This window comes from Aythya fuligula, chromosome 8 (genome assembly GCF_009819795.1).
Source record: "Aythya fuligula isolate bAytFul2 chromosome 8, bAytFul2.pri, whole genome shotgun sequence".
Classification (NCBI taxonomy): Eukaryota; Metazoa; Chordata; class Aves; order Anseriformes; family Anatidae; genus Aythya; species Aythya fuligula.
This window is the reverse complement of record NC_045566.1, coordinates 25,416,245-25,436,833: the sequence shown is the minus strand read 5'-3', so window position 1 is coordinate 25,436,833 and position 20,589 is coordinate 25,416,245. Positions and strand designations below refer to the sequence as shown.

Below are 20,589 nucleotides of genomic sequence, written 5' to 3'. Positions count from 1 at the left end.
TACAAAACCTCATTACTAATAATTGGTTATTTTTACACTTGCTTGTCAGCTTGTAAAAATCATCTGCGATTTGGACTGGGAATCTTAGGAGCATCTATTTGTTACGTACTTGCTCATTGCATAGTGACCATGTAAACAGCTCAGGGAACCACAAATCATATCCATGTATTCTGAAAGTCATTGAAAATTTTACATACTGCTTATGTTATCTTATATTGATGAAGAATTTGGGGATTATTTTATTGTTGATGCTGATGGGAATTTTTTAAAAACATGTCAGTTTTATACAACAAGTTAAAAAACTAAAAAGTAAACACCAAATGAAATAATTTTATGCTGTGCAACAGTATTGCTACCTCATTCTTTTTGATTTTATATATATAACATATTGGAACTGCACTGTACTGCTTCTTTTCAAAAGAAAAGTTTAAATTAGTTGGAACAATTAGCTATGTGTTTACATAAAGTTAACTATGTTTGCATCAAATAAAATGTTTATTAATGAAAGCTATTATACAAGAAACATCAAAGAGAAATTCATCATACAGAAATGTACACTATATGTGACAGATGGAAAAGTGCATGCAGATTTGTCTTGTTTTTTTTTTTTTTTAAAAAAAAAAAAAAGAATTCAGAAACAATAGTACTAAGGTTACTGGGTTTTGCTTCCTATGATCTTGAATGAGTGAAAAGTTCTCTTTGAATTTACAAAAATCCATTTAACAGATATGACTAGTACACATTAGCAAGCAAGTGGAATGAATGCACTCAGATTTTATTTTACAGGTACTTGTGCTTGACAAATGTGATATTTTGAAAGAAAAGTTTTCTTCAAATATGGGCCGGGTAGATTGCTGCCAGGTTGCTCTGGTTTTATACATAGTTTCTCTAAGTTTGTTTTTAATACCACACAATTTGTTGAAGCCTTCAGTTGTGTTAATTAGACACCATAAAATAACATATGTTTTGTTAACATTCAGGAAATGACATCAAGTCTTTTATTTTTATTTTTTGGCTCAATAGATTTTTAAATGTATGATTATCATAACCTAATATTGTCTTTGTCTTCACTGCAGTGGATTTCCGATCAAACTTTTCCCCTTCTTTTAATACTTTAGGGAATTTTCAAACGTCGGGATGTTTGGCTGTAATGCCCCATGATTTGTTCTCCCTGAAAGAAATCATAGTGACAATTTATTAAACTACAGAGCAACCTGGCTTTTCGGGGTCTGCAATTCTATTTTGTGTTCAATATACCTAGCATTAAATCTTGATTCATTTCATCATATTATTTAGGTTATATTTGTCATGCAATAACTTTAGCTACTAGTTCTCTGGCTTTTTTAGAAGTCTACGACAGGGTTTCAATATCAAATCAGTGGGGCATTACTTTGCATGTTCAAAAAGGGGGGTTAAGAGGCTAAAATCTAAATTGCACCAGCAGTAGCATACACATTGACTATGAAGAAATTGAAAACCTAAGAAGGAACCGTATTTTAGAATATTTAAAAGGGCGTGTTTCCATGTTTAATACCAATTGTTCACAGAGACCGTAAAAGCAAAGAGACACACTGGAACATGTAGGCTTTAAATTAAAACAAAATAATAATAATAATAATTAAAAAATAAAAATAAAAAACTGATGGGAAATAATACTCCTTAGATTCAAAATGGTTTATTCACACAAATTTAATAGGATATATCACAATTGTTTGGTCCATAAATATTTAGGGGAAATAGTTTCTATACAATGCATTTATCAATAAACAAAGAAACATGGACAATTTTGCTAGACCACTTACTGTACTATAAACACGAAGCTCAATATATAAGATTATTGGATTTATCAACTATATCTGAAAGAGTGCACAACTGCTTTCTATGACATGTTTGTCCCCTCTAACAGGATACACCATAAAAAGAGTTTCAGAAATAAGAGGTAAAACAGTACAAAACTAGTGAGGTGTCAAAAGGGCTTAAAACAGTTAATTTAACAAACAACACATATATCCTGATTTTTCACAAACTTACTCCCAAGGTATATCATAAGGCACATAGTAGAACTGAGTTTTAATTAGTCTACTTAATAAAGTAGATCTCTAGTACCATATATTGTTCTGTCAAAGAACAAAATTTATAAGTATCAATATTTTTTACCTGTAAAAGTGTATTAATAAAGATCTCAGCCTTACCAAGGTTGTTTGGTCTGGTTAGTGGTAAATGCCCATAAGATAATAGAAATAGGAAAAGTCAAGATTTAATATCCTTAGAAGATGATAACCATACTTGCTAAATATATAATGGCAAACACACCTTTCTTCTATTACAGTGTTAACATCTCTTCCATCATCTTTTTTTTTTAAAAATAAGCTACTTTTCTGTGCTAATTTTCTAAAAACCCTGAGCAAAAATTACAATAATGCACTTTAATGTGGGCAGTGAACTGTCAATATGTAACCACACATTTATACAGCCAAAAAGGACACCTTTAAAATATATTAAATAGCCACTTTGACCACCAAAAAGGAGATTTGATGGTGTCTAAAAAGTGGGGTATATGTGCAAAGTTATTCTTAACAATCCACTAAAAGCAAGACATAGATCTTGACTGTTTTTTGTTCGTTTTGTTTCTGAGACTCTCCACAATCTAATTGGTGTTCAACTACAATAAAAGGATACAAATGAACATTCACCACTGCCCAGACCATTCAGACTTTTAGCTTAAATAAAATTAAAAAGAGAAAGATCACTATTGTAAACTAAGAAATGTATTCAGATCAGCATCCACAAGGCTTCTGAGTTTATCTCTTTTAAAATCATTCACTGCCAATTCCCAATTTTGTAAGAATTCTTGCTAACATTTTTTTTTCTGTTTATACAAAGTTTAAAAAGTTAAAGCATATGTTAAAGATAGTAGTGAACTAAAGGTTTTAAGTTCCTGTGTTAAACAAAGACTCTGATACAATCTCAGGAAACATCTAAAGTAAATTCAAAATAGCAATGAGTAAATTGTACTAAAATCATATTCCTTAAACGTCTTAAGAAATTATATTTTGCTTATTTCCATTTTCCCTGAAAAAGTGTGATTTATCAAAAACTGGTTTTAACAGTACGTGTGCGTATGCGTTCTTGGAAATCATTTTTGTGCTCACTAAAGAGGCTGTTTGCTTTAATAGCATGGCATCGAGGCCGTGTAGCAAACTGCATTCTTTTTCTTTAATTCCAAATCAGTGCTGTGTGACCGATGGCAGAGAAAAATAAAAAAAAAAAAAACCCTCCCTGTGCAATTCCTCAGATCAGTGGGACTCCCAGCCTGAGCTGTCACTCTGCTGTTATTACTTTAATACTGCCCTTAGAGCAGTGAGCTCACTCTGGAGGGTGTTCCCCGCATCTTGCCTCCTGCCCGAACAGACAGACGGCGAAGGCAGAGACTCGCAGCGGCACCCCCACACGCGGGCTGGGGCTCGCTCTGCAGCCCCCCACCAGCTTTCAGCGGTGGCCGAGGACGTCCCAGCTGGGTGAAGAGCTGCCGGAGGGGTGTTTGGCTGTCCCAGTGAGACTCCCCAGTGCTCAGCGGGGTCAGGCTTGTGACCGATGCGTAAGCAAAAAGCACTGGGACTTGCGGTCTGACTAGTCCAGTGATTAACTTAATTTGTTTTGCATTTATTTCTCTACACTTAAAAAAGAAATCATACAAAATTTGTAGATGCATTATAAAAATAAAATGAAATTTTGTGTTCTTAAATGCCAGGAGTGAACAAACAATCCTGAAGCAGCATTCTTTTGGCTATAATTAAACTGATTTTTGTCTGGTTGTCAAGGAGGGAAAAGAAACTTCTGTTTTTGTTGTTAGTTTGTTTTTGTTTTTGCTGTAGTAGTAGTAGTAATCTTTTTTTCAAGATTCTGGAAATAAGTAACATACAATTTTAAGAGGCACTTATTGGAATGATTCATAACCTTCTCCTCAGTTGTCTGATGAATTAAAAAAATTTGAGTACAATTTATCAACAATAAATCTTCATTTATTATAGCAACATATTACTTCAAACTCATTTGCCAAGTGGCTGCAGATGCTACACATCAAGCTGTTTATTTTCCCAAATATTTTGTGGGTTTGTTATTTTGTTTTTTTTTTAAAAAAAAAAAAAAAAGGCTTGAAATTAATAAAAATAATAATAATAATAATAATAATAATAATAAAGAAGAAGAGTAAGATTTAAAAAAAAAAAAAAAAAAAGGAAATGTTAGAAAAGGTTTGTTAAGGTAGTTTGTGAGGGGCTCCCGGATTCGTGGCTGTCCAAGTTAGAGGTCACTGATGTCACTACAGTGATAGTGGGATTGGTCAGGTCTGTTAAAGTGGTCGCAGTGCCGGGTGGAGTGAGTGCGCCGCTGTCTGCTGAGGGCGGTGCCGGAAGCGAGGTGCCATCAGCTTTATCGACACCCCCATTCTCCTGCCGCAAAAGGTTCCTTCTGAATTTGGCTCTCGCGTTTTGAAACCAAACCTGCAAACCAATCCCAATTGATTTCTTTACCGATGCTTGTTTGTGTTTGTTTGTCTTTGTTCTTGCTTTTACGCAATTGTCCTGCCGATTGATTTGTGTGGCCAGTCGCCCAAGTCGCTCTACAGCTTCGCTCGCTACTGGTGGTCCTGACTACAACACGCGGGAGGGCCCGGCGCCACGGCACTCGCTGCAACGCGGCGGCCCAGCCTGCAGACCTCGAGGGGCAGCCTTGGAAAAAACCTGCTCGCTCACGCACCCAAGGGGAGCGACTTCTGGATGGCCACATGGTGTTCCCTCGGGCTGGAGAGCTTTGGGGTCAAGACTCACAACAGAGATCGAGGCAAAGGGTGAATGAGCAGATTTTTGCCAAGGCTTGGAGTTTATCTCGATCCTTTTAAAAGGCTAACGAGGAAGGGAGGGAGGGGTGATTACACCATCCCTGCATACAGGTTGTTGATACGGGTCACCTAGTCTTTCTGTTCCGTAAGGTTCACTGGAAATGCTTTAGGTGGTATGTAACACAGACGAGCAATCGCCGCTAATAGATTCTCCTTCTACCTCGATCGCTGCCCTTCTTTGGCACCCTGCATGTAGCACATCCCTCGCTTTAACTTCGCTGAGCTAGCACGCACCTTTATGGGGATTTTTATTAACGTTGTCTGCTGGGCGCTTTCGCAGAGAGGTAACTTTTTACTACAGAGGCCCTTAGTGATAACAGGGAACAGGCTGGTCCTGGAGATCACAGCGGTCAAAGCTTCCCTCCTGTGTACCGGGGCATCGGCTCACTGAGGGGCCACATTCACTGCGGCACAGGAGCCCAAAGGCTTCACCCAGTGTGTGTAAAACGAGAAGGTTCGCTACCTCTATCCTTAGTGAGGCCACCACAAATTGACTACAGATTCCAGGGTATCTCCTGAGTTGGTAGGCTGTGGAGGCTGTTTCCTCGTCTCGAGGATGCAACTACTTACAAATGACGTTGCAGTGTTTGGCTGCCTTTGGGTGATAAGGCACGTATTTGGCACTCCTGCTGTGTAACACCTCACCCCTCTGAAAACCCACTAGGGACGCAGCTAACAGAAGTATTTGTATATATATCGCTCTCGTTACGCATACGGGAAATGCTATCGGCTGGCGGGGGTAGGGGAAAATGCTGGCAAGCCTGTGATGGTGGCTGCTTACCTGCAGAACTCTCTTGGTCAGGCCTGTTTTCTGGGCAAGCTGCTTGAGGTCCTTGGCATCTGGGTTGTGGTTGATAGCAAAGTAGGACTTCATGGTACGAAGCTGGTGGTGTTTGAAGGAGGTGCGCATGCGCTTTGTCTTCTGGGATGGGGGATAAGGCTGCTGGTCTCTGTCCAGGTGATCTGCCTCATTCTCGTTACAACCTGGGCAATGAACAAAGGAAACGAGGAGTTAGTGGCCATGCCCCACGCAGGATAAATGAAACAAGGCAAAAATCGTCACGCGTGTACTATTTGGAAGGAAGGAAGCAAGCAAGAAAGAGAGGAAGGAAGAGCTATCGTGGTGCAAGAATAAGTACAGATGTGATAATTAAATGAGACAAAAAAAAAGATCAAGAAGATGACCTTTTCCTATTCTTAAAACACGCTATGTCTCCCAGGCCTTTACCTACTAAGGGCAGACTTAGGAAGTTATCTCTCCTTTGGCATTTATTTTCAAACAAGTCTTTTCCCTGTGGTGATGGTTTTGCTTTGGGCATCCACAGAGTCATTTGAAATCTCATTCAGATTTTGAAATCTCACTCACTGAAACACTCTTAGCTCGCGAGGAGAATAAAGGTCAAGCCAGCATTCTGAGTGTTCCTGAGCTTTCCCCCAAATCAAGCACCTATAAAAAAAGATGTGCAGTGGGAAACTTTGTTATGACAGTTGATCAGGAAAGCATAAAATCTGGACTTTTTTTGCTGCTAAAATGAATGTTTTTGGGCTCTGCCTGGGAGTTCATGTGAACTGCTCAGAGACTTTGCTCCATAAAGCATCTCCAGAAAGTGGCTGCACTGGGGCTTGATTCAGGCCCTCGGTCTCAGTCCCGATCCGCAGTAGCTCTTCGCTGGTCCTGATCTGTGACATTTCTACAAGCAAACAAGCAGCAGCTCCAAAGTGTAAGAGTTTCCCTGATTTCTCTGACTCAGGATTTTCAAAGTGTCTCTAAAAGGTGACTTTGTTCCAGATTACACTTTTATGGGTGTGACTTGCACACTAGAGTTGCAGCTATTCAGGGACCGTGGCATCCTGTATTTTTCTTTTTGGCTTAAAAGCAATTGGGTTACTTTCAGGATCCCATTTTGTAAAGATAGCTCAGTCACACAGGAGAGAATTGATGATGTAATCACGGTAGAGCATATTAATTAAAGAACAGCTTTAAAGAACAGCTAATTAAAAATATTTCCAAATGTGTGTAAACTAGATCAAGTTTCATTAGTTGCTCATTTGAATTTCTGAACTGCTCTCAAATAGTGGATTATTTACTAGGCCAAGTAGCTCCCGGTTTCTCCAAAAAGAGAGGAGAGAAGGAGAGAAATCGCACAATACAGAGACTGATGTTGACAGTGCTAAAAACAGAGGCAAAACAACTTGAAACCAGGAGAAAATAAAAAGCTTCTTGAAGGTGCTTTCTCTTTTGAATTATAAGACGAGTCAACAAGAACAGATGCTGGTAAGACAACACTTTGACAGAAAATCAGGTGAATAGTTAATTATAGCTAGGTTTGCTTCTGGGCTTGGTAGGAAGTATATCTGCACTTTCAAACAAAGTGAGCTGACACTTCTGAAAATATCAGGGGTTGAAATTTGCCTCAGAAACAATTTCAGACCAGATTTGGATTGTATTTACTCCTTGTTTTCACAAGCATTCACACTGCCTTCAGTCAAGGCGTGTGGGCAGTAACTCGCACGCTGACATAAATCAGATTACCAGAATTCAATCCTTGAGTTTCACTTCAGACAGTTGCAAGCTGCTTGTTTGTTTGCTTTCCTGTTCTTCCCCTCGGATCGCTCACGTTTGCAGCAGCAAAGCGAACTTCCTCGGGCTCCTCTGTCCTGCTCGCTGCCTTCGGTTCTGTGAGCTGCTTTTTGTCCCTGATTGACTTGGGCTTTCTTTTTCACCAGAAAACGGGAACGGGGCTCAAACCATCCTCGGACAAGCCTAGCTAATGCAGTGATAAGAGCAGGCTCTGTTTTCCACGGGTGGCGCAGCGCTGCGTGGCTTTGCCGCGCTGTGTGCGGAGCTTTACGCTGCTGCCCGGGAAGCAGGGGGAAGCGAAAAATCGGGCAAGACGTTGCTCATTTCATTGCCACGGGATCACGGGGCTGTGAATTTAATTTTGCTTTGGAAAGAGCTACAACAGTTTGCTTTTTATTGCCAAGAATTTTTCACATGTATACTGTGAAATAAAGTAAACAGCTCTTTCAGCAACAGCTGTGTAAAATATTTTCCTAGGGAAATCTTCTTCACCATCTCATTTCTATATCCTGTGGGCTGTAAGTCAACACGGTTTCCCTCAAAATACATATTAATTCTGTGATATAAGAGGTAATATAGAGAAAGCTTTGAATGTTTTAAGTACTTTTGAATACTTTCTCCCATTTTTTCACGTTGCTTCCAGGCACTTCACCGGTAGGAACGGCTTTTACCTCGGATCATTTCGAGTTATTTATCGTTGCGTTCCCACTTTACAGCCGGGGAGCTGCGAGGCAGCGAGCAAAGCGCTGACCAGAGCAGAGCAGAGCAGAGGGAGGCTGCTGTGGCTCCGGAGGCAGAATTCGGTCCCTTCTGGCCCCGAGCTGCGCTCCCCGGGACAAAAGGAGCTCGGGGCCGGGGGCGCTGGCACACACACGCGTTTTTACGCGCGGCCGGCTGGGGACGGCGGCTCGGTGGCACTGACCCGAGCCCGACTCTCTCCCCCGATGGGAAACTCTCTCCACATCGCCCCGGACAACCTGGGCTTCCCCTTCCCCTCCGGGTGTTAGCGGGGGGGCTCTGAGCAAACCGGGGGCGACGGGAGCGAGCCTTTGGTGGCCGCCCCTGGGGACCCGCTCGGGCGTGGGGAGGCTGCGCCGCGCCGGGGGCTGCGGGGAGCGGGGGCTCGGCCGGGTCGGGCCGGGCCATAGGGGGCTGCGAGCCGGGCCGGGGGACGCAGGAGCCGCCCCCAGCACCCCGGGGTGCGGGGCTGAGCCCCTGTCCCTGCGGGGCCGTGCCCGGCGGCCGCCCGCCCGCTGGAAGCGGTGTCCTGCTCGGCCCCGCGGGGCCGGGGCCGTGAGCGCGGGGCGGTGGCCGCCAATTGTTGGGAGACTTTCGTGTTTCGGGAGAAACGGTTTCGGCTCCCGCTGCTCGTTTCGGGACGGGCAGAGCCTCCTGTTCCTCCCCCTGCAGCCGGAGCGCGGAGGGGCGGTGGGCTGCAGTCGTTTGCGCCGGCTGCGCGGTTTGGCTGCAAGCTGTGTTTTGTCGAGAGCGTGTGTCAGCGCTGGACATGGCTCGGTAATGCCTTAAACGACTAAATAAAAGCATTACGGCCCTACCGGGTCACGGTTCTCGGCCAGCTAGAGCGAGTCCAAAGCATCAGATTAAAGCGGCTTGTTTGTTTGTTTGTTCTGTTTTTAATTCTGCGAGATCTCGATGAAGTGAGCTACATTTTTATCGTGAGCAGTGGTTTTTAATCCCATTTTGGAGTCGGCGAAACAACTTACATCCCCCGCTGGTGTAACGCAGGAGACTTTTAGGGCTGGCGCACGAAAACTCTGACAGCGCCTGCAAATAATGCCTCTCGCGAGTCCTGACCCGAAGCTTAGGGGCTGTTTCGTCATATCCACAGCTTTTCGTTTTTCCCTAATTTCCCAACCTAATCCTGACGAGAAGCTGTCCCTAAATATTTCTGTTTAAGGGGGATTTTTAGGGGATGTGGGGGAGAGGGGGGGAACCGGAGGCATAGGCGCCCCTCCACCCCCTCAGCAGCCGGGACTGAGCGAGCCCTGGCTGTGCTACAGGTCCCCTTTTCTTTAGCAGCTTTCAGCACTGATTGGAAACCGCTCCGGAGCCAGGGATTCCGATGTCATCTTCAATTAACAAGGAACAATTAGCGCCGTGATTGCCCTGGCTCCGAGGCCCGCGGCTCGGAGGAGATGCAGCAGCTCCCGGCCCGCCAGGAGGAGCCGCGCAGGGGCCCCCAGTGGCAGCGAGCGGCTTTGGGGCGGAGGGAGGCAGGGAAGGAGGCAGGGAAGGAGGCAGGGAAGGAGGCAGGGAGGCCGCAGCTCGCTCGCGTCCCTCTCCCTGCGCTCTCTGCAAGCATTTTGGGGTCGGGAGCTGGGTAATGGGGCTTAACCCTCGCCGCTTTCTTCTCCCGCCTGGTGAACCCCCGCCTGAAGCGCCCCGCCGCCGGCCGCCAGCACTGTCTCTAGACACGGTTTGGGGACTTCAAGTGGCTGGAGGTAGGGGGGATTTAAGGCAGAGCACCACCCGCTCCCTGCCTCCCCTTAAGAGAGCAGAGCCCGTTCTCGTTAATTACATTTGTTAAGGCTTAGTTGCAGGGAACAGCATTTATTCGTTGGCCTCTTGTGCAGCTCGGATGTTTATGTGCCAGTAAAACGGGACTGTTAGCCCGAAGAGTTCATTGCTATGGGTTGCCTATCTTTATTGAGTGCGTGCATACTCCATTGACGCCGTAGGAGCCATGCACTGCCTTTTCTCTACAATTATTATTTTTTTGCTGATCCTTTTGGGTGCTTTTAATTTGAGGTCTGAATGACGAAGTGGTTTTTGTTCGTAAAATACAGATAACGGCACCGCTGCCTCTGAGGTTCCTATGGAGAAAGAACTCCGCGGTGTTTGTCAGGGATTTGGTTTGGTTTGGTTTTGTCTTTACCCTGGGAAGTGGCTAAGTTTGGGTGCTTGACATTAATAGGCAAAGACAGCCCTCGAGGAGGGCTGCTGCTAGCTTCCCCGCAAACCCTGCAGCCCTCCGAGGGCTGCTTGTCTGATTGCCCAGTGCTGCAGCAAGATTTGGCCTGCCCGGGTCCCTCGCGCACTGCCTAGCCCAGGGGAAGCCCGAGCGAGCTCTCTGCGGAGGGGCAGGGGAGCTCCGTGTGTGTTTCCCACCTGAGTTGTAGTTGACGATGTCCACTCCTAGGGCAGGGCTCTTTCTTTTCCTGGGCCTCCCCTTCTGGACCGTGCCGGTGCCGTTGAAGTAAGGCAGCGCCAGCCCTCCGCTCTTGGCCGCCAGCTCGGTGTAGCTCAGCTGAGGGGGGTATTCTCCTTGCAAAAGGGACTCGAAGTGGGCCCTGCAGTAAACCAGGTTGTCCTTCATGCCAAAGTGATCGCCCGTGGTCAGAGTCTTGTTGCAGGTGGTGCAGGTGAAGCAGCTCAGGTGATACACCGACTCCCTGGCTCTCATGACCATTTCAGAGGCCGAGATCCCAAGGTGGCAGCGGGCACATCTCTGCACGGAGAACCTTCTGAGGGAAACGGAGAAGTGGGCATCAACGAGGCAAGCAGGGGAAGGCCGCCCCCGCCGCTGCCCACCCGCCTCCTTCCCGGCCGGGGGGGGCGGCGGGGAGCCCCCGGCCCCGGCCCGGGCTGCTGGGACCAGCGCCTGGGGACATTTTCCGCCGGGTGGCCCCGTCCCCTTGGGCGTGCAGAAGCTGCCCCGCCGCCAGTGAGCGCAGACAGGGGCGGGTGGGACCCCTAAAAGCTCCCCCTGCTTTTAGGGCCGAGGAAGGGGCTGCTCGGGTCCCGAGCGGTGGAAAAACCGGCAGGCAGCGGGCAGGGGGAAACTTTGGTTGGCTCCCGGCTGCCTTCGCCGGGGGCTACCCCAGGGCAGCGGGACAGCCGAGGCACGGCTCCTGTGGGGCTCGTGTGCCCCACACCCCCCCGGCCACCCGTTTGGGGTCGGCACGGGGGAGGCTGCAGGGAGGGGACAGGGGCATGCGGTCAGGGAACCGGCGGCCGCAAAAAGCCGCCCTTGCAAGCCCGTGTGGAATTAAAGCGCGTTTCGCGTGGCAATGCCTTGTGAGGGGCTGCGGTTTTGCTTGCTGTACCTGTAGTAATCCTCCTTGCAGTAAATACTGCCGTCCTTGGCAAAGCAGGTGAGCTCTGACTCCAAAGCCAGTTTACATTCACAGCACTTAAGACACCTGAGGTGCCACTGTTTGTCCACAGCCAGCAGGTAATATCTGTCGGAGATCTTCCCTCCGCAGCCGGCGCACAGAGCGGGCTTCTCGGGGCTCAGGGGGGGCATGTTCTGCAAGACAACCGCGACCACGGGTCACACGGGGCTGGGACGCTCCCCGCGACCCCCCAGCACCGCCACCGGGCTTCGGCTGCCGGCTGCACCCCGCTAACCTCCCCCCCAACAGCCTCACGGCTTTGGGACATGTGGAGGCGACTGCTTAGGCCTCGGCAAGGGAAGCGGAGCCGGTTCTTCTCCGGGTTTGGCAAGTTACATCTGGAGCTTCCCCGTCGCTCTTGCCCGTGGATCGGGGCGCTCCGGGGGAGCGGCGTTTCCGAGCAGGGCAGCACCGCTCTGCTGCGCTGCAACTTTGGGGCACGGGTGCGCGCTCCCGGCAATTTTCCCCCGTGCTCCAAGCAGCCCCCAGCCCTTCTCTGCAGGCGAACGGGCCGCTTACGAGCGGAGCTGGGGAAGAGGAGACAGGTGGATGCTGCAAAGAGCAGCGGGCGCTCAGCCCCGGGCCGGGTTTCGCCGAAAAACCAGCATCTTTTGGGCAAGCAACTCGTGCGGGCTGCCGGGGCCGGGCGCCCCCGGAGCAGCCGGATCCGCACAAAGGGGCACACGGAGCAGCCGCCGCAACAAAAGCTCCGCCGCGGAGCCCGGGGCTGCTCTCGCCGGGAAAGGAGCGGGGAAAACGGGCCCCCAACACCCCCCCCGTGCAGCCACAAGTGTGTGAAAGCGGCAGCTCCGCGGTCATTTTCCGACCCGAAGTTGTGCTGCGCGCCCCTTTCTTACGGCGATGGGAAAGGCGAGGGGGATTTACATTGCAAATCCTCCCGCAACAAAGCGGGGGCTTTTTTTTTTAGGAGAGAGGGGGGGAGACCCCAGGGCCCGAGGCGGCGGCGCAGGCTCCGGGCCGTTACTTTGTGCCCGGTCCTTGCGGGGCCGCAGAAGCCCTACAAGTGGGCGAGGGGGGGCACAGAGCGCTGCGGGACCCCCCCGCTGCCGCCCCAAAGCGGGCTTGGTGCTGGGGGAGAGCCCCCTCTCTGCCTGCCCCCCGCTCAGGGCCAGAAACGGCGAGGAAAAGGCAGCAGCCGGAGGGTGCAGGATTTCGTTTGGGAGGTGCGAGCAGCGCGGAAAGCGGAGCACACATCGCAGCCCCCCTCGGACGGGGCACGGCCACCGCAGGGCTGCTCGCAGCGCCCCGAACAGCGACCCCAAATACTCCCCCCGTGCTCCGGAGAGCACACCCGGCAGCATGGGGGGGACAAATGCAAGTGAGCCCGGCCCGGCACGGCCCGGCACGGCACCCGGCCTTGCGGGAGGCTGGCCGGGAACACTTTCTACAAGCTCAGGGTTGCGGGGAAGGGGCAGGGGGGGCAGCGCCTTTGGCTGCCCCCAAGCCGGGGCTGTCCCGTGGGGGCCCAGGCTCGCAGGACCCCTCTCGAGCGGGGCCGGCTCCCTCCTTACCGTTTCTCGGCCGTTCATCTGTCCCCCTTTGGCCAGGCGGGACTCGGTCTTGGATCGCCTCTCCATCTCCTCCATGATTCCTTGGATATGGCCTCCGGAGATCCCGTGGAAAAGCATGGCTGGGGGACGGAAAGGACAAGTATTTTCTTCTGCTCTGCACCCCACTATTTCCATATACAGACCCCAGAGTCTTTAGATCATCCAAAAGGTTTACACCGAGGCGCACAGCGCAGGGAGGGAGGTTGCAATAGGAGCTTCTCTTTGCACAAGCACCGAGGGCTTCCTGAAGATGTGCAGAAAACAAACAAGGGGGAGAAAATGTGATAATAATTAATTTAAAAAAAAAAATAAAATAACAAAAGCGAGCTAAAGGATCTGTTACTGTTCTGGAGAGCCGGGGCTCCTGTCTGGAGAGACTTGGACCTGGGGCAGTAGAAGCGCTCGGGAAAGGCTATAGTTTTGAATACAAAGAAAGCAAAAAGAAGTGCTATTTTCAGCAGTCCCTGGTTGCTTTAAAGTTCCCAGTGCCTGTAGGTTGGATTTGGGACTGCTGCTTTCCGGAGCTCTGTCCAATTTGTTAAGAGACTAAAGCCAGCCCATTTTTGATAATTTAGTAGGAGGAGTTCTCTCCCTTGAGCTGCCACTGATTTTTATTCAGACAACAAAGACCTGTCATACTCCTCTCAACCCCTAGTGATGGGCAAGCCGTGACAAACACCGCGGCCGGGCTGGGGGTGGGCTGGGGTGGGCTGGGGTGGGCTGGGGTGGGCTTTATCGCCTCCCCCAAACCCGGAGCCCCGCGGGCTGGAGGCGCCCGGGAGGGGCCGGGCCGGGCAAAGGGGTACGGCTCTGTGCCCGGGGTGGGGAAGGGAAGGGAGGGGAAGGGAAGGGAAGGGAAGGGAAGGGAAGGGAAGGGAAGGGAAGGGAAGGGAAGGGAAGGGAAGGGAAGGGAAGGGAAGGGAAGGGAAGGGAAGGGAAGGGAAGGGAAGGGAAGGGAAGGGAAGGGAAGGGAAGGGAAGGGAAGGGAAGGGAAGGGAAGGCCCCCACCCCCGCTGCGGTCTCGTCCCTCGGCCGCTCCCCGGCCGCCGGCTGCGAGCGCTGGTTGCGCGCAGGGGTCCGGGCGATGCATTCCTCCCTGGCTAATCTCTCTCCCTGCTCCCCCTCCCCTCCTCTCCCCTTTTTCCTACTTACTTTTCACACCACTCTTCCTTGCCTTTCTCTGGAACAGCTGCCGGCTGTTTCCTGACACCTCGATCCCCACTGAAGGATCTTCCTGGCGGCAGCTCTGCGCTCCTCGCTCCCTGGGGGACGCTCCACACCAAGCCCGAGCGCGACTAGTGAAACAAGTACCCCAGCCCCCACTTCCTTTCCACAGCATCCCAGAGACATCCTCAGGGGCTCCTCGAGTCACCTCTTCCATGTAACCCAAGATCCAGGCAGCCCGTTTCCTCCCTTCTCTTTCCCCCTAAGTAGCTAAAATTAATGTTATTTGCAGATTGAATGTTGCTACATTCCTCCGAGTGCCAGAATACAGCTCATAAAACACAATTTCACACAAAGATGAAGTCAATCAAGTGAAATAAGCCGGGATTTTTTTTCTCTGTTGGCACACTAGACCCTGGACAGCAGGGCTGCTATTTACTGTAAGTAATGTAATTAGCCCTTTTGGATGGAAATCAATGTGTTGTATGTGTGTGTGTGTTTTAATAAGAGAGTAATAGCTATAAAACCGACCAGACTCAAAGGGGTAAGGGAATCTCCTTAAAACGGATAGATGCCGCCACAAGCCCGAGTCTCCTGCAGAGCGCTCACGGTCAAAAAAGAAAAAAAAAAAAAAAAAAAGGAAAGAAAAAAAAATGAAGAAAGAGAGAGGAAGAAAGAGAAGGGAAGAAAGGAAGGAAGGGAAAGAAAGAAGGAAAGCAAGAAAGAAAGAAAGAAAAGAAGGGAAGAAAGGGAAGAAAGAAGGGAAGAAAGAAGAGAAGAAAGAAGGAAAGAAAGAAGGGAAGAAAAAGAAATGAAAAACAAAAAGACATTAATTAAAGAAGAGAGAGAGAGAAAGACAGAAAGGAAGAAAGAAAGGAAGAGAAAGAAAGGAAGAAAAAAAGAAAAAGAAAAACCTGCGTGTGGGGAAGGAGGAGGGAGAGAGAGGCTTTCCTCGGAGCAAACAAGTCAATTAGCACAACAAGGCGTCAGGAAAAAATACCCGGGGTGGCTCCGTCCGGGCTGCGGGGGTCGCTCGCCCGGGCCCCCCCTCGCCGCGTGTCCCCGCTGAGCCCAGGCGCGGCCGGGAGGGGCAGGGGGCTCGGGCAGGGGGCTCGGGCAGGGCCGGGCAGGGGCCGGCCGGCTCCTCGGGGGGCCGTAACCCCCCGGGCAGGGCAGGAGCGTGTGCCGGCTGCTCGCTGCTACCTGCCGCTGCCCGCAGAGCCGAGAAAGCCCACCTCGGGACGCTTTGGGTCGAGAGGTTGCCAGAAAATCCCCTCCCGGCCGTCCTGCCGGGCTGCCTGCCCCTGCCCCGCAGCCTCGGGCGGCTCCGCTCCGGTGTGTGCAGGGCACGGGCACCCCAAACCGGCCCGGGGCACCCCAAAGCCGGCCTGAACCCTCTCCCGGAGCAGGGGCAGGGGCTGCCGGACCCCGGCAGGCCGGGCTGTGGATGCGCAGCCCTACCTGAGCCCCGCGGCGCCGCTAGGAATAATTGGGCAGGCTCGTACCAAAAGTCGGGAGTGAGCGAGCCCCCCCCGGCTGGGCACGGTTAATTACCGAGGGCTGCGCCGTCAGCTCGCGGCAGGGACACGCTCCGGAGGAGGAGGCCGGGCCTTCCTGAAGCGTGCCCTGCTCGGCGTGCTGATGCCGCCGGAGCGCTTCTTACCTAAAAGGACACCGAAAAGTTCGTTGCTAGCATCGAACCTGACTTCTCCGTGTCCGAAAGGCCCGGGGGACATCACGCTACAGATATTTCAGCGCCCCGGCTGCAGGTTGGCACCGCGGAGCCCGGAGGCTGCAGCGCGGAGGCCGCCGGCTCCGGCTGCTTCTCTCGGCAAGGGGAGAGAAAATGCCACAAAGAGCACAACGGGGAACCTAAAACCCAAATCCACCACTTCATCCCCAGTGGATCCGTTTGCATTAGCACTCGGGCCCTCGACGCGGTGTCCCCTTGCGGGGCGCTTTCCTCTCTCCCTGCGCCGCAGCGCGCCGGGGATGCTGAGCGATGCGCCGTGCCCACAGCACCCCAGCTCCCCGGCAGGAGGGCTGGGGGCTCTCCTCCCTTCCCGGACACCTTGGCACGGGTGTCCCGGGCCGCCGAGGGTGCCAGGGGACGTGTGGCCGCGGGGACCCGCGCAGGGACCGCGCCTGCTGAGCGCGGTGGCCCCGGGGCGGCCTCGCCCGGCTCTGGGCTCGCCCCCGGCGATTAGCCGGGTCACCGGCACCGCGCTCCTCCCGGCCACGGGCGACGGGCTGAAGCCCCTTACAGCGTGAACGACCTTGCGCTTGGTCGGCAGGGTCCGGGGCAACGGCTACGTGCAAATTAATTATCGACCGGCGGTAATTAGCAAAGGAAGGGGAGGGCGCCGGGCAGCGCTGCTTGGGGTCGCGCCGTGCCGCCGGTGCCAAAGTCGGGGGAAGAGCAGCGGCAGGACCGCGACCCTGGGCCGGGGGCAAAGTGAGGGGTGAGAGGGCAAGACGGGGCTGTTCCTAAAGCCTAACGCTACTTCGTGCTCTGATGGCTGGCGGTGGAGCGTGGTGCTGTTCCCGCTCAGCCCCCTCGCTTTGTGAAGTCTGCGCCCAGTCCAACCAATCTAGACACAAAGAAAGAAAATTTTCGTGGGGTTACATCCGTCGGCGGCGGTATGGAATTAGCCGATGTTCTCAGCATTGAGATGGTTGCGTTTTCTAAGAATAAAAATTAAAAAAGCCCGGTATTGTTTACAATTCCGCCTTGGTGTCCGCAGCAGCATCCTCTCCCATCTCCCCCTTTCTCCTGCCCCTCGCCCCTCGCCTGGAGCCCGGAGCCGAGCAAATGCCGCTCAGCCGGGGCAGGGAAAGCCCGGCACAACCGGTACCGAACGGAAAAAAGGCAAAGCCCGGCGCATTTGTACCTCCCGTAACTGCAATGCACGGAAATTAAGCCTCGCATTCAGCCTCTGAACGAGACGGTGCTTAACTGAGAAACCACGAGGCGCTTGGCAGGGTAAGCCCAGGCGCATCCCCACGGCCAGGCGCTGGGGTAACCCGAAGCCATGGCAGCGCCGGGGGGAAGCAGGAGAGGCCGGTTATTGTCTGACACGGAACTGTGCGCACCGAGCAGGACCTCAGCACTGTGAGCTCCTCGCTTCTCTCGTGTTCACCTCAGCCGCAGTCGTGCTCCGGTTGTCATTAAGCCGCTGGAAATGAGCGTGCTGCGCCGCTTTTGGAGGGCGCACCCGTAAAGGCTAGCCTGGCAGCCAGGTGAGAGGAGCCATTCCACGGCAAGAAAAAAAGGGTATATAAAGAAGAAAAAGCAAATAAAAATAAAGGGCGCGGGCTCCTTTTTATTAAGCTGAATGGCTCAGTCTTCCCAGGCTGCGATTTTTCTAGATTAAAACACACACGCAGCAAATGTTGTCTGCGAATACACCTGGGGAAACGACCATTCCGCGGTGTGTAAAGGGGAACAAAAAAAAAAAAAAAAAAAAGAAAAAAAGCACCGCGCCGAAGAAACACCCCGCAAATGACATCCGTGAGGTCGCAATAGCTGCTCTGCTAGCACAGCCTCATGCAGGATCTTACCTTGAGACCTTAGAAGCTTCTTCCAAAATTGTACCCTCCTTAATGAGTGATGAGGGATGGCTTTTGGATGGAGAAGAGAGGCGATGATCTAGCCAGTAGATGGAGGTTGTTCCTTGTTCCTAGCAGAGGATCCCTATGTTAATTAAAATAAACAAGCTGCTTGGTGGAGGTTTTTCCCCTCTCCCTCTCCCCCGCTACACAGCCTCTAATGCAGAATTGACGTGAATTTCTAACCTCTGACCCTTCGGCAGCGTACGCTTATACCTGCCTTTTATTTTCTGTTGGCTTCAAAATATTTCTCCAAACAAACCAAACAAACAAACGAAAAAAGAGGGAGAACGAGCAGAAAGAGGACTAAATCCCACCTCTCGGTTTGGGCTGCCTCGCTGGATTCTCTTGATTAGCTGTCTCAGCTCCTCAGTAATCAGGTGAGGTGTTAATGGGGAGCTGGTTGTAAATAAAACTAATAAAGCAAAGAACATATTAGGAAATTAAAAAAAGGCGAGGACTGGGAGCCTGCTAAAAATCTTGCAGGGAGCGGAGCCTTTCCCCATCGTGTCGTTTTTTTCGTTCTGTTATTATTCACAGCTGAGAGCAAACCCCGTGTTGTTGCCATCTCTCCACATTTTTTTTTCTTTCTTTTTTTTTTTTTTTTTTCTTTCAAATCGTACCGAACCAGCCATGGACTGTATCAACCCTTCCCACTTTCATAAAAAGCCTCTCAAACGGAGTCGCTAAACAGCAAACTTGAGGCTGATCTGATGTGATATGATATACGGATTCACGGAGCAACCTCGCTTTGCCAAACCCGATGAAACTGCGAGTTGTCATGCAACACCACGCAGTCAAACCTGGGATAATTGAAAAAAGGGAACCCAATTTAACCCATTAGAATAAAACCCGGTGCCAAGATGAATCGGAATCACGGCTCGGGAGGTGCCACTGCTGCTGACAAGTGATGCACCGCCGAGGTGCGGGCTCGGGAGCCGCCGCCGGGGCCGGACTCGCCCTGCCCCGGGGGCTACCAGCCGCCGCCCCACCGGGCCCGGGGTCCCTCAGGGCTCTGCAGCCCCCCGGCACCTCCGCATCTCCCCCCCGAGCCCTGTGCCCGTCGGCTCGGCGCGGCCGGCTTGGCGACCCGCTCAGAGCGAAGGGCAAAGCAGGCGAGGGAGGGATGCTCCTCAGCGCCCTCGGAGCTGGCCACGGAGCGGAGAGCCGGCGAGGGGCGAAGGGCACAGGGGGAGCCGCTCACCTCCGCCCCCCGGGGTCTCGCAGCAGCCCCCGACCCTTCCTTCTCTCCCCCCCGAGCTCTCCGGGGGCGGCTTCCCCCGGCCGCCGGCCCCGCGGGGGGAACGGGAGGAGGAGGAGGAGGAGGAGGAAGAGGAGGAGGAAGGTGCTGGGCTCGTCGTGAGCCACCTGCTGCTGGCCCCCGCCGCCCTCACGCCTCGTTTCGTCCCTGCTGCCCCCCGGGAACGGGACCGGAGCCGGCACCGCCGCGTCCCCGCCGCCCGGGGCACCGGAGCCGGCAGCGGCCCCCGGCTCTGAAGCTCTCCTGTCCGAGGGGTGTTAGCACACCACCGAAACCCGCCTGGATGTTTTCTGTTACCAGAAGGCTGCGCTGACGTTCAAACGATCCGAACCTCAGCATCTGGGAGCCCGCACCAGCAGCTTTTCGGAACGGGCTTCGGGCCATTTCGGTCAGCCAAAGCTGAGGGAGGATCGAAACGGGACAGCAGCGAGCGCCCGACGGGAGCTGCCAGCCCAAGCGAAACCGGCTGCTGCTCCACGTGGGAGTATGCACACATGGAAAAAAAAAAAAAAAAAGGAAAAAACAAAAACAAAAAAAAACGCCTTTCCGATCCTAGCAGCCCCCCGGGGACACTCGGGACGGGGGGAGATAGAGGGAGGCTTGCCAGCGAGAGGAGGGCGGAGGAGCCGCAGGTGAGGTCCCCCCGAGGTGCTCGGCACCTCCTGGGTACTCGGCACCCCCGCAGCACGCCGTGCACTTCGTGCTGCCTTTGCAAACGGAATTCCTGCGTCGTCCCGAGGCTTTTAGGGACTCGGGCACCAAACGGCCCGCTGAGCAATCAGCTGCAGAGGACCTAAATTAGTCGGACCCCGGGGGAAGCCGGTGAGCCTCCCTCTCCCCAGCCCCGAGCGCGGCTCAGCCCCCGGGGGCGGATTTCCCCGGGCGCCGCCCGCCTCCAGCGGAGGGCACAGCACGCAGCAGCTCGAAACAACACACAGCATCGTCACACAGCATCACACAGCACCGCACAGCACAGTGTCGCCGTCCCCTGTTCCCTCGCCAAAACAACCCAAACTCCCGGACCTACCCAAATCAGCATTTCGTGAACGCCGCGGTGCATACAAGTGATGCTAAATACGGCCGAGGCACATGCCTACTTTCTCGGCTTCTTTTAATATAAATGAATCGTATTACCAGATTACAGTCTGATAATTGACAAACCCCGTTACTTGTAGCACAAAAGGGAAAGGGTGATCAATAACGCTGCGTCTAAAACACACGTGCACATATGGTTCAGTTTGTGTTTTATTACAATTAAAATGCGCTCACTGGGAGCCAGCATCAGGTACAACGAACACCAGTGTTCCGGCCGTGGAAGGTACAAAGAACTGAGGTGCTTGGGTTTCTCAGCAGCTCTTGCAGAATGC

The 20,589-nt window shown here is 51.9% G+C and overlaps 1 protein-coding gene across 2 annotated transcripts; it reads right to left on the bottom strand.

The window, feature by feature from the left end:
* Window positions 1-1,114: 1,114 nt before the first annotated feature.
* LHX9 (LIM homeobox 9) lies at window positions 1,115-13,323 on the bottom strand. Of its 2 annotated transcripts, none has more exons than XM_032192611.1 (5): window positions 13,150-13,323; window positions 11,549-11,751; window positions 10,611-10,966; window positions 5,682-5,884; window positions 1,115-1,171 (listed from the first exon to the last, which is right to left on the bottom strand). In XM_032192611.1, the coding sequence occupies exons 1-5, from the start codon at window positions 13,321-13,323 to the stop codon at window positions 1,115-1,117; spliced, it is 993 nt and encodes a 330-aa protein (XP_032048502.1). The 2 variants fall into 2 exon arrangements, with proteins under 2 accessions (XP_032048502.1, XP_032048501.1); XM_032192610.1 differs by lacking the exon at window positions 1,115-1,171 and adding an exon at window positions 4,245-4,502.
* Window positions 13,324-20,589: the final 7,266 nt, after the last annotated feature.